Here is a 13,416-nt window from a genome sequence, read left to right on the forward strand (position 1 = left end):
GCACGTCGGGTCGCTCGTGCCTGCGGGATGACGTAATTTCTGTCTTGTTGGAAGGTGATTTCATCAGGAAGGAAGGCGGTTCCGCTTACAATACAAGAGAGAAGAGATCCAGGAACTAATAACATACATATCTTCTGCGACATCGTAAATCCATTAAAAGGTAATAAGATGCCGGAGTTTTTTTTATTTATTAAATCAGTGTATCTTATTTTGGTCTTATTTTGGTTTGGCGGCTTTGTAAGATGGTTTTGTTAAAAATGACTAGTCAACGTTGTATACAACGGTGTATTTTACTTAGTGCCTTCTAGCCGTATGCCAACATATTTATCCGTGAACTGTAAATTTGAATTTATAATGGTTGGCTCGGGTAATCAGAACACAAGTGCTACATGGTTGCAAAAATGCTTTATTAATTATAAAAATTAATTGCCAGACTAGAGCGTTCACTAGCGACGCTATTCGACTTGACAGTTTGTGACATTTGTGCATTTAACAACGGTTTGTGACGCATGGGGAATCATTTAGGGATTTGTACATTAAATAATGTTAGTAAGCGCTTCTAGATTAGATTGTTTGGCACAATAGGTTAATGGCTGAACGTGTCTTGTTTATTCTGTACGTCACCCTTATTCGGCTGTCACGTGGACGTGGGAGTGTCCTCCCGCTGTGTACGGTGCGGGTCTAATCGCTATTTTACTGGCAGCTGGTTTTAAGCGATTTTGAATGTCGACTTTTAATTATCACCGCTTTTACTTGGTCGGCTATCACAAACCACTATCGTTTTAATGTAACGGCGTTGTAATTCCAACAGACAAAACATCCTACTCTTTCCATGGGGCTCAAACTAGAAAGAAAGTATGATGATTGTGACGGGCTCGTGGAGGATTGTATCGTGGTTCTGTAACCGAAGGATGTCCAGATTTGCAGGACCTCCTCAAAACCAACTGAGCCAGTCAAATGTATGCCACGTGCAAAAAGGACTTAAGGACTAAGGTGAAACCTTGAGAATAAACGCTGCAAATAGGGCTTGTTGGGACTCTTAAGTATTGAAAACCACTGCAGCTCCTTGCTAAAGCAAAACGCCTATAACTTCCCAGTGAAGGTCACGTACAAGCACTCCTCAGGGTGTTCTGGCCATCATATGAGGGGTGCTGGAGCCTGTTTTGCAACTGATGCAGTTCTGCAACCATGGACTACGTTTTTGTTATCTTTGTGAACACCTGGTTACCATCTAATGTCTTAGTAACATCTACCCCTATTCTCAAAATCCTCAAATAATTCTCCAGAGTCATGAGGGTGCTCTGAGTTCACTGGGGATCACTGTGCAGAGGGCATGGACCACACAGTGCATTCCTGCAAATTCATTTTCTGATAAAGGTATCGAGCTGGAGGAGATTAGGGTCATGCTCAGAGACAGCCTCTAGCTGCTGGATTGACTGGCTATATGGATTTGTTTGGGCTTTGTAGGATCATGGTAGGTAGTAGCTGGGTCCATGTCTGATAAATAAAATGTAAATGATGAGAGGAATGGGACTGGTCTTCAACAATCCTTTGGTTATGATGTGATGTGTCCCTGAATGTTACAGAGCAGAAGCTATTTGGAAGTCCTATCTAACCTCATTGGTCCTTTTTCTGTATCCAAAAATGACGACAAGGCAGTACAAGGCTTGCAGCTGACCCTTCATACATACAGTCACAGTGATACATGTGCCACGCTGTTCATATGCCAGACTGTCACACTTACCAGCTCGATGGGTTCAGAATGCAGGGGGTAAATATGGTACGGCAGTGTGATGGTGGTGGTGATGGACAGGTGAGAGTGAACAAAATCCCGGTGAGCTAGTGCTTCAGCCCGGCACCCGGTAGCTTCAAGGCGTGCTCAAGTTCCAAACCACAATCTGCCCCTCTTGAGGAGCCGTTGCAGTGCCAGTGAAGTATTGGGCCATAACACATTATCACACTGTTACACACACAAAGATGGCAATCTGGGGAAACGCACTGCATCACCTCTATTTTGAAGGGCAAAGCTATCAGCTGGCTGATTCCTGAAATAAAAAAAACACTTTTTTCCATTGAGTGTGAAGATGCCGTGATATTTTAAGAATCTAAAAATTCAGTTTACTGATTATATCAGTAACAAAATATTAACTGATAAGAAAAATTAAAGGGATGCTAGTTCTTTCCTAACTATTATGATATCAGTTTCTCAAACTCAACCAGCAGAAACTTTTAAAAACTTTTTGTTGTTAATATATATATTAAAACACTTATAAGTAACATTATAACTTAACCTTAAATAGCATTTCTCCCGAAATCACTTGTAGTTTAGGATTTTATACGGTATTTTACTGGTCATTTGCTAACATCTAATTTATAATATTGTTTATAATCCCAGGGTAAAATGGATATTAGGAAGCCAGGCTTCTCAGCCTTTTCTTCAGTGTTAGAGCTCATTTTCTCCTTATAAATGTCTAGAGACATTCTCGATGCTTTATCAGGAGATTTTCTGCCAGTGCCGCTATATTCATGGAACTTTAATGTCTCAGTCAAGCCCTTTTGCCTGGAGGCCTGACCCTCAGAAGCATGAAACTCTCAACACCCAGAATGTGTAGCAGTAGAGCCATTCTTCCGGTGAAGCTGATCTCTTATAATGTGAATTTATGTTTAGGAGATTCACAGCTCAAAGCCACAGGAGTAGGTGGCATAAGAGGGGAGCTACAGGAACTGAAAATTCAGCTGGCTGTTAATGCTAGATACCAAGCAGTATAAAAACGATGATTCAAACTTGATGTCGCTTCTCTGTTGTTTTTTTTGTCCTGTGTATGCAAGAATTATTGCTGTAAAAAACCCCAAGTGTACTATGATAAAACTTGCTATACCTCTGTCACTATTTATACACTAGACACCAGGATGACTGATACGATTTCACTGTGAAGTGCCTTATTTTGTCGGTATAATACAGCAATTTACATGCACGGAGCAGGGGCAGTGTGGGGGAGAGTCTTGTGCTAGACTGGAGTTGGAGCCATTTCTGGAGTGTGGGCCATTAGCCCTTTGAACTGAGCAACTACCAAAGACGTGTAAGACCAGTCAGGTGAGATTGCTCCTCTTTACCCTCACAGTGACGATAACACACCCGGATTCTTGTGGCAGATGTCAGTTCCTGATGCTTTACCGGAGATGGACGACACAGACCTCTTCGGTCTGTTCTTAGATGAAGACCATGGACCACATGACCCCTTCTCCGGTGAAGGGAACTTGTACATTGAGGACTGGCTCTTTGGGCAGGATGTAAGTATAATGCTGTTTAATATACCTCTTTCAGGGGGGTAAAACCATTTCTCTGACCCTGTCGAGACTTGTGTGTGCGATTGTCCACAACTGCTGAATTGGGCTTAAATCCCTGCAAACAGTGGGTCATTTTAGTCATCTATATTTCTTCTATATTTATTTAGCAGATGCTTTTGTCCAAAGCAACATACATTTGAGAGAGCAGGATCACTGAATCCCTGATGCAGTTTGAGGGTTAGGCCTTTTCCCAAGGGCTCAACGCTGGACTCTATTAATCACGACATCTGAACTGGCAACCTTCTGAGCGCAGGCATAGTCTGAACACACATACCACACACTGCCTCTTTTCACACACATAATATCTGCTTTTAACAGGGGATACTGACAGCAGAACCATCCTGGTCTGAGTCACAGGCTAAAATTTGCCAAATATAAATTCCTTCTGAAAAAATTCTTCTGTTTCATTTCATTGATGTATTGCATGTTAGTGTTGATTAAGAAGAGTGACTTACTGTTGTGTTTTTCATATATGTTTTTGCTACAGATTCTGAACAGTCAGGATACAGAGGATTTCCTTAACAGCCTTCTGGGAGAAGATGACGCTGCTTTTGTCCAGTCTTTCTCTCCCCCAGGAAGTGACAGTGGCATCTCCGATGTGGGCAACCCCCAGTTCCAAAGTCCCAGGAACAGTGACTCGGACAGTGCCCCCTGCCACAGCCCCGGGCTCATGGGGTTCACCTCCCTGCCGGAGGTAGAGTCGGAGGCCAGCCCCGTGACAATGGAAGTGATTCATGTGGACCACTGCTACTTCCTCCAGCAGGATCAGCCGCCTGGTGACACCCTGCTGAGCGTGAGGACGGAGCAGCCGGACACCGACGTTTTCATTGATGTGGACCCAGGTAGCAAGCTGCTTGAGTGGAGGATTGTGGGTACTGGGGTTAGGACGTGCTTCTCCACTCACACATTTCTCACCGCCAGTCATCTTTTCTCTGTCTGACAATATGTCGATGCTGTGGTTTTACAGAAATTACCGTAGGGGATCTTGTGAATCGTAATTATTTGTTTTTTGTTTTCAGTCATCATATTTTCCCCACTCTGTTTCCTTGTGATTTGCATTTTTACCCTTTAATCACTACATGTTATACATGTCATCCTGTTATCTCTCAGGTGATCAAAAATGCGATATTGATAGTAATTGGGAGTAAGTAGTATTATTGCGTTCATTTTATATTACTCCATCCTAAGACTGTTATAATACTGTAGTAGCTGTAGTGGTATCTGACACGTTTGTTGAAAAAGCATTTAGTTGGTTGTACATCTGCATTGTCCTACCAGGCAACTGGGACACTGATAGTGTGGTCGAAATGGACTCTGATGAACTTCCCTGCACACTGGCCATAGAGGACCCCACACCATGCATTAAAGCAAATGAGGTAATTGTCTTATAACATCTGATTACCCTGTTTGTTGTATCTTACTGCCATTCAGTGATATTGTGGGTTTTTTTTTGGTTTTTTTTTTTAAAAACTTCCCCCTGGTCTACCTCAGGCACGATCACTGTGCAGCTTCAATCAGGTTTTGTGAGTATCCTGGAAAAATCCATGAAATTGAGAAAATATGTTTTCTAGACCCAGAGAAGTTATGGAAAATAAGAAATATCAGAAAGCTTTTGAAAAAAGACTTGGGATTTTTAAGAACTGCATTTATTTATTTATTTATTTATTTATTTATTTATTTATTTATTTATTCATTTATTTATTTTAAATCTCTCTCGGGCGGAATCTTGATTATACCTTCCCGTCAGCACAGGTTGTGAGTATGGATGGCCATTGGGACAGAAATTTGTGTTGGCAACGTCAAATATCTAGTATGGTCTGCTGGTCAATGCTAAAAGAAATATTTTTATATATAAAAAATATTAACTTGAAGAGTAGAATGTGTAAAGACCATATGAAGTCCATATGTCAGACCGTACAAAAAGGACATGAACGTGTGTGCAATTGTGTGTGACCTTTTGAGACACTACAGTGCACTTCGCAGATAAACACTTAGTGTACTACCTGTGAAGACTGCTGTGCTGTGAGCACAGGCTAGCAGAGACATCCTATAACACAGGGGTGCCCAACTCCAGTCCTGGGGGGCCAGAGTACTGTACATTTTTGGGTTTCCTCTCATTTAACACACCTGATTCAACTCCTTATACTAATTACCACATAGCTCTTGAGCTGAATCATTTGTGGTGGGTCAGGGAAAGAACTAAGCTATACAGGGCTCCGGCCCCCCAGGACTGCATTTGGGCACCCCTGCTATAACATATTGAGTATACTTCAAGTGAACATTATTTCATTCTTACTTTTGTGACATATTAAAGTAATTTCTAATGGCATGCACAAATAGTTTGTCTTATCACTAACTTTTACAGCTCAATAATTGTTATTGCAAATGTAAGGAATAAATGAATGACTGACTATCTGGTGATGGCTAGAACAGCTGGAATGAAACCATGCAGCTTTTTTGATGGGGTGTGTCTGAAAAGGGGGAAAAACAACATGCATGTCTGTAAAATGACATGCAATGGAAGGTATATCCATATCCAAAGGATGAAGGCAAGATCATAAGAGCTGGTTCCTCTACACAAAGTACATGTTTGTAATGATGTCATGCAATGATGATCATATAACAGTTTATGGTGCTTTTCCTGAATGGGCTGAACAGAAAATGTTTCTTTGAAATCTAGCTTGAAGTCCTGGAAAAGTCATGGAAAGTCACTGAAATTGATCGAAAAGTCTATGAACCCTGTTGATTGCATCTCCTGCTGTTGCTCGGAACTTTGCACTAGTTTGTCAGTGTTTTTTTTTTATTTTAAGTGTATACAGCATATGTGATTGGTATATACTTTTTGAATTTTAGGAAGATATTTTCTTCTAGAAAGATTTTCATTTTTCTTTGTTTGGAATTTTTCCAGTGATCTAATTTCTTATGCAGCTTGGTTCCCCCAGCAGTTTGGGAGGAGTGCAGAATGCCACCCACATCTCCCTTTGCATGTGCTGTCAACTTTCCATTTCCTTTCAGTCTTTCTACTGCAGACTTGACCTTTGTTGGTTTGGCTCCACCTACAACCATGTGGGCGTCACTTTGGGGTGGGGGGGGGTGGGATAAATTATTGTGCAATGTGTTGTGCAAATAGATTGTGAGGATGAAAATTGCTTGAAAAGGGGCCAGTTGCAGCTGGGCAAAGGAGAGACGCCTTATAAAACTCTCGAGCGCCACCTGCTGTTTTTACTATGTTACTGCACATATGGAGTTGAGTGAAGGAGTAGAATGAGTACATTCTGAAGGAGGTTTTTTTTTTCCAGTTCCAGGAAATCGTTCTGACAGCTGAAGAGAAGAGACTTCTCACAAAAGAGGGTGCCTCCATACCGACTGACATGCCCCTCACAAAGGTACGGTCCCTGTGATTCGGTATCCTCTTATCCCAGGCCATGTGGAATGTGTGACCAAGGCTTAAACAGGCCTGATGGGGAACACAGAGACCACAGCCTCATAGAAGACGAGCAGCTACTGCCCTTCATTACCTCCTTTATCAGGGTCTAAGTGTACGAAACCACAGTAAGCAAACTACATGTCCCTAGTGAGAGTTGTGAAGAAAGTTTAGCCACTGACAGCATATGATGCCAGCTGGACGTTCATGCACATTTTATGTACTTTTTTGTATTTATGCACTTGAAAGTCACTTTGGATTAAATCGGCCTCCATATGGATAAAAGTAAAATAAAACCAATTCACATAGATATTCACTCAAAGGTACAGTGGTCCTGTTTTACTTTGGATTTAAACTGGAAACCTTTGGTATCAACCTTGAAGAGACAACTTATGTTTTTTTTTTAATTAATATTTTTCTAGCTATGATCCTTTATAAAAGCAAAGAGTAGAATTTTTTCTCCCTGCTGCCACCTACTGGTTGTGAGCCGCACCCCAGGACAAATGGCAGTTTTAATACTTTTGAATATTTAAAAATTCATATTTCATTATTTCTCTCTGTCTGGCATCAGTAAAAAGTTTATTGTATTATTACATCTCACAATCCTGAGTCGTTCTGGAACTGTTTTAGGCGGAGGAGAGGACTCTGAAAAGGATTAGGAGAAAGATCCGGAACAAGCAGTCTGCGCAGGAAAGCCGAAAAAAGAAGAAGGTTTATGTGGATGGGTTAGAGAACAGGTGAGTAATAATAAATGTGGAATCACTGTGTTACAGTGGAAAATCCTTATGAACAGATACAAACAATGCAATTGAAAATCATGTAGACTAGATGATAAGTTGTGCCATTTTATTAATGCTGCCTGTGACCTACAGAGCTGGTGTAGATTGACGTGGGCTGAGATTCATACGTTGTGTGTCTGACGGACGGCCTTTCCTCAGGGTTGCTGTCTGCACTGCTCAGAATCAGGAGCTGCAAAAGAAGGTTCAAACCCTGCAGAAACAAAACATGTAAGACTGCGCTTTCTTTCTGTTTCGCTCTGTTCATGTTACAAAGAGCAGCTGTTATTGTGTGCAGCAGGCAGACTTGGGACATTATGACTTATGATCAGTCAGCTATTGTACTTCTGAGGAAGGATCAAACTGTACCCGGGGGACGTCCTATAGCAGTCGTTCTTATTCCGTAGAGCTACAGAGGCATCATTATTCCATGCACTCTCGCATCTTGGTTTTATTGGTGAATGTTCCCAGTGTTTGTCGGCCATTTTTCTTCTTCTAAATGTACAAGGTCTCTTCTGCCTTATTTATAAGATCTCTTGTCACAGGTCTCTGATTGAACAGGTGAGGAAACTGCAGTCTCTGATAAAACTCTCAACCATGAAGACGAGCACAACCAGCACCTGCCTCATGGTGAGTCCACTGTGCTGAACCCCCCCATCTGTCTGCTCATCCCCAAAACACACAAGCAGGTTTACCACGGTAATGAGCAGTAAACCTTAATGTGGAGGCAGGGCTTCACATTTCAGCCAGTGTCATGGTCTGATTTTGTGGCTGTTCAGTAAATCATTAATAAACCGGTAATCGATAATCCGATTTCGGGTGCTATCCAGCTACCTTTGTTAGACCTAGTGATTTACATATGGAAACATCTATTAATACTGATGGGACAGAAACGTAAAGATTGCATCTTAGGTAATGCCACTGGCTTTGTTTAATGGTTTGTCTTTTCTTTATGTCCAGGTGTTCCTGTTGTCTTTCTGCCTGATCATCTTTCCTTCTGTCAACCCCTTTGGCAGCAGTGGGAATCAGAAGGATCTATATGCACCCTCAGGAGGTAATTCTCACCGCTGTCCATCAGAGGGAGATGTACAGTTTACCTTTGACCCTTCAGGACGGCTGGCTGCAGTGGTCTGTCAAAGGATGCCTTTATCTCAGCTTGCCTCACTGAGAAGCATGTTTCGTATATCTAAGGCTACCAGACAAATTTTGAGACAAATTGAGATTTTGTGTGATCATAGATCGGAGGTGTAAGGGAAAAATGGGTGGTTGTCCTAAGCAGACACTTTATTTAAAATACATATCTTATAATTCTCCCTGTAGCTAATTGTATATTTTTGTCTTGCAGTATTGTCAAGAACTATCCGTTCCATTCCGGTTGAGGAGGGCTCCTCGCTTCCTCCTCTGGAGTTTGAGGCTGAGGATAACCTCCTGGTTCTACAAAATAAGTTCACCAGCAGTCAGAGTCACACTCCAGACTACCAGCAGGTGGAGCATCCTGAGTCCGAGTCTGGAGTCAACAGCAACTCGTCTTCTGATTTCCCGACTCCACCAAAGTCCGAGCTGAAGCCGGCCAGCTCCACGGGTGAGAGGCTGCTGGAAACTCCTGTACCGCCCATTGAGTACCACGTTCCAGGGTCCGACAGAAACTGGAGGGAGCAGAAATCGATCACAGTTACCATCCAGAAGCACCACTCGGATGAAATGTAAAAACGAAGATGTTAACATTTATTCTAAAAGCCTCGTTTTTGTGTTTCACCTTGACTTTTAAATGGAACAGAAAAGTATCTTCAAAATGTGGAGATCAGGGTTGTTCTGGTGGACCTACTGTCCTTTGTATATGCACTGCATTTCCTGTTTCACAAGTTTGTTACTGTTATTATCATTATTATTATTATTATTATGCATTGTACTTTCTCCAGAAAAAGAGGGCATTGCAAACAAAATCATATGAAAGAAGTTAAACATTTAGTTTTGACAGTAAATTAAGATTTCAGTGGACGATCTCAGATGTGTAAAATGTTGGGCATGTATAAACAATCCTGTTTCTCTTTACCCTTGTAGCAAAGGATGAGAAGGCTTCAGCTTGCAGCTAGCTGCTGTGCTGTTCATGCACTTTTTTAATAATGAAATCCTTTCGCATATTTTAATAGCTTCAATGTACTTGTCTTTTGATTTATTAAGATAAAGTATTTCATTTTTAATCGGCGATTGTGATTTTTCCTTCTTTTTTTTTCCAAGTCTCCTTACAGTTAAGAAGGATGAAATGGCTCGATGCTAATATAGTGACAAAATCATGATCTCCCATCTGACAGCACTGCTCTCACGCAGGTGATAAACTTAAGCAGATTAATTAGCTTGTCTGTGGTACCTGTTGAACAACTGCAACAGAAGGGAAAACCTCCAGATGAAATATTCGTAACTCTATCTGTCCTGTTCAGCTTTTGCTCTATTGTTTGTAATAATGTCTGTGACTCTTACCCAAAATCCTCACTTTCTTTGCAGTTCTTCTTCCTGTACAAATGTAAGCAACTGTTGACTATATAATGCATTCAGGTGAAGATGTTATGATCTGTTATGACAGTGAAGCATTTCTGAATCGTATTCATGCAGTTACATAAAAAGCCTACTGATGAAACATGCTGTTGATCAGAATGTATTCATGTATAAAATGGTATAAAAAAATAATTTTCCCCATTTTTTTTCTGTACCTGTTTTTTTTTAAGTCAAATCAAATGTGTTCTTAGTCCTGTTAATGATTTTGTTTTACATTTTTGCACTTTTGCACATTTTTTCGTTGAATGTTAATATGCATTAAATGCTTTATCTGTGACGGTATTCCTGCATTTTTCCCTTTTTTGATTCCACTTCATAATGTGAAATTTGATATTTCTGAATAGCTTATAATTCTATGCTCATATTATGTAGCACTGATTAGCAAAACAATGAGGGTGTATTTAAGATATCAACATAAAACACTGTATCTTCGAAATTCTGAACACTTTTGCCTCTGGATACTTTCGTAAATGTTTACAAACTAGCAGCCAGACTTGAAGGGGCCCTTTGTACACAATAGAGGCATTGGATGAAAACTGTGTGAGCCCCCCCCCAACCCGTCCACCCTGGCAGATGGAGCAGTTGCAGCTCGGACATCTGCTGGATAATGGGCCTCAAGATGTTAAGGGGCAAGGTGCTACTATTGTACTCGTGTCATTCACATGCAGATGGCCGAGGCGTGCGACGGGCGCTTTGTTATAATGCCAGTGCACCCCCCGCCCCTCTTTCTTTATATTCTGCTCTATTTTACTGCAAGATTCAGACACACACTTCTATAATCAATCTATTCTATTACAATCGGTCGGTAAATTATAATAGAGTACGATCCATGCATTAAATAACACAAAAAAAATTCTTTGACCTTTTTATTAATTTCGATTACAAAAGTACGCAAGATCATTTTCATTTGTGCTCGCGTTCAATTATTTCGGTTACAAAACAAACGTTCAAAGAAATGCATGTTCTCCATCTTCATGCTGTTACTTCTTCAAATGCGTTTCTCCGTATAGTTCGCTTCCCAAGTTTCTTGAAGCAAACTCTTGTCTCCTCTTCCTGCCGCACCAGACCTCGTCCAGTAGAAGGATCTTGGTTATTCGGGCAGGTACCGACCATCGCTGGGATCTCCGACCTATCCCGGGGCTTCCTGGGACTGCATCCTCATTCGGGGACACCCAGTGTGTGTTTAGGATTCCCATCGTCCTTTCTGGTAGGATGGTAATTCCTTCAGGTTTCCAGAATCCATATTTAGTCCCATTTCAGCGCTCCGGGAAAGTTACTTCGGGCACCCATTCATTCATTCTGCGACTCTCCTCGCAAAACAGGTGCAGCTTCTCCAGGGCTGGATCCTCCCACGAACCTTCAGCTGGGTTCTGTTGTGATACAAGAGAAAATAAATATTAGCACCGCCGACTACGAAACCATGAGACCGAACTGCGTTAACGAAATGCTTAACAGTCAGATGCGTGCGTATAACGAGATACATACCGTGATGAGAACGCAGTGTGCATCTTCCACATCTCCGGACTTGTCGCCGATAATATCAGCAAGTCGCTGCATGTCATTCACTCGGACAATGTTGATGTCGTTGTCGAAGCAGAAAGCCTGGATCAGGGTGAAGTGAATCTGCAGGGCGATATCGCACTCGTATTCCTCGTCGGTTGCCAGTATGCAAAACGACACGCTGTCTGGGTCACTGCAAAGAAAAGCAAAACAAGGATTACTAACCAAGTTCACAAAGAGTTTCGAATGCGAACTTCGCTCAGTTTCCAAACGCGCTTACATCCCAAGTGTTGTTTAATGCATACTTACATGTTCATTACTTTAGCTGACTCGTATACTCCGACGGTAAGGCAGTCGTTATTCTTAGCTACAGTCAATGCATCTTCTAATGTTTCCCCAACAAACTGAGCAGCTTCCGCGTTGTTCTGAACCAGCACTTCTTCGAAAGTCATTGCGATGAGTTCGTGTGCATCAGGCGGTGTGTTGCAGTCGGTTCGCTCCCTCCTTTTATACGGTGGGGCTCCTCGCTATTGTTGGCATCTCGACATGTCATTGGCTGTCCGAGGGGACCTTTGCTATGCTAATGTAATTGTTCACTTGTACTCGTGGCAGGACCAGTAATATCTTTACTTTTGTTCTCCATAATTTTAATCTTGCGTTCAAAGAAATCTTACTTTTTAGTCAAGATCATAACAACCCCAATTTACTACACCCCTTCTAACCCGTATACTTCTCCCTACAATTTCTTATACTGAAAGTGACGATAAAGGAAAAAGGCCCTACCCAACACACACACACCCACCCCCCGACCCCCAAGGAAAAAAAACTATCGACAGGTGGAGCTACGATCCTCTACAAAAAGGCATGGCTGAAAGGCCTATTGTGTGGCCCCAAGTCTGAAATCGCTGCTATTATTAGCCTTTCTATACAGATGCAAATGAACAGCGTGTGCCGGCCACAATCTGCTGCTTGTGTTTGAATGAACAGCCGTTCTCTAATGGTAGGCATACAAAGCGAATTCGTGGATGTTGTGTATTAATTTCAAACATAGTCTACCCTAGTCACCTTTTGGTTTTAGAAGCGGTTTCGTAAGAGATTACATATATAAGTGGCATTTATAATTTTATAGAGTACCATGCTACTTTACGATTGTAAAATATATGGTAACTAATGCCATTTTATACATTTAAACAGCATATGAACAAGCATTTCATTAAAAAAAAGTACAGAGAAGTGCAAGTACATAAAACAACCGGGTAACGTCTAATTCTATTTTGCAAGCAATCATTTGGTAACGAATGCAACAACAATTGTTCCTCAAGAAATTACACAATTGGAGAGATGTCCGTAAAAGATAAGAATCAATAAGCCCCCTCCTGGCGGTTGCACCCCCCGGAGCAGATGGAGACGTGTCGCAATGAAGAGGCCCCGAAGAACACCCGACTCAAACCCCCAGATGCTGCCGTGTGCCGGCCCATTGTCCGCGAGCCTTCACATATGTAAAACAGCACGTGCCGCTCGAAATTTCACAAATTTCTAATTATAGTAAAGAGGCACCAAAACAACTTGTATCTTATTAATCCATTTCGATGTACCCTGATCAGGACATCTCCACAATTTAGTCTGCAAGATTTGCAGTCTGATGCACACGCAGTGTATCTGTTAAAACACCGACGACTATGAAGGCATGGACTAGGCCTATATTTGCATACGTAACAAGCACATCAAAGAAATTATTAATCTGGTCCTCCCAATCAAGTTACTGAAGAACTGTTTTCTTTTTCATGCGCGGGAATTGATTGTCAGTCAACTTGT

General features: G+C 41.6%; 2 protein-coding genes across 3 annotated transcripts; one reads left to right on the plus strand and one right to left on the minus strand.

The window, feature by feature from the left end:
* Positions 1-54: 54 nt before the first annotated feature.
* On the plus strand, positions 55-10,383 carry creb3l3l (cAMP responsive element binding protein 3-like 3 like). 2 transcript variants are annotated; one of them, XM_048992122.1, is made up of 10 exons: positions 55-160; positions 3,123-3,291; positions 3,836-4,190; positions 4,627-4,724; positions 6,648-6,734; positions 7,403-7,509; positions 7,711-7,779; positions 8,094-8,178; positions 8,509-8,602; positions 8,894-10,383. In XM_048992122.1, exons 2-10 carry the CDS (start codon positions 3,154-3,156, stop codon positions 9,253-9,255), a joined length of 1,395 nt encoding a protein of 464 aa, XP_048848079.1. In that variant the 5' UTR covers positions 55-160; positions 3,123-3,153; the 3' UTR covers positions 9,256-10,383. The 2 variants fall into 2 exon arrangements, with proteins under 2 accessions (XP_048848079.1, XP_048848085.1); XM_048992128.1 differs by having other exon boundaries at positions 3,154-3,291.
* A 636-nt stretch (positions 10,384-11,019) lies between these two features.
* On the minus strand, positions 11,020-12,077 carry LOC125720014 (growth arrest and DNA damage-inducible protein GADD45 gamma-like). Its single transcript, XM_048994951.1, has 3 exons — positions 11,911-12,077; positions 11,587-11,794; positions 11,020-11,471 (listed from the first exon to the last, which is right to left on the minus strand). Exons 1-3 carry the CDS (start codon positions 12,051-12,053, stop codon positions 11,358-11,360), a joined length of 465 nt encoding a protein of 154 aa, XP_048850908.1. The 5' UTR covers positions 12,054-12,077; the 3' UTR covers positions 11,020-11,357.
* Between the last annotated feature and the right edge of the window lie 1,339 nt (positions 12,078-13,416).

The sequence above is a fragment of the Brienomyrus brachyistius genome, chromosome 2 (assembly GCF_023856365.1).
Source record: "Brienomyrus brachyistius isolate T26 chromosome 2, BBRACH_0.4, whole genome shotgun sequence".
In the NCBI taxonomy this organism is placed as follows: domain Eukaryota; kingdom Metazoa; phylum Chordata; class Actinopteri; order Osteoglossiformes; family Mormyridae; genus Brienomyrus; species Brienomyrus brachyistius.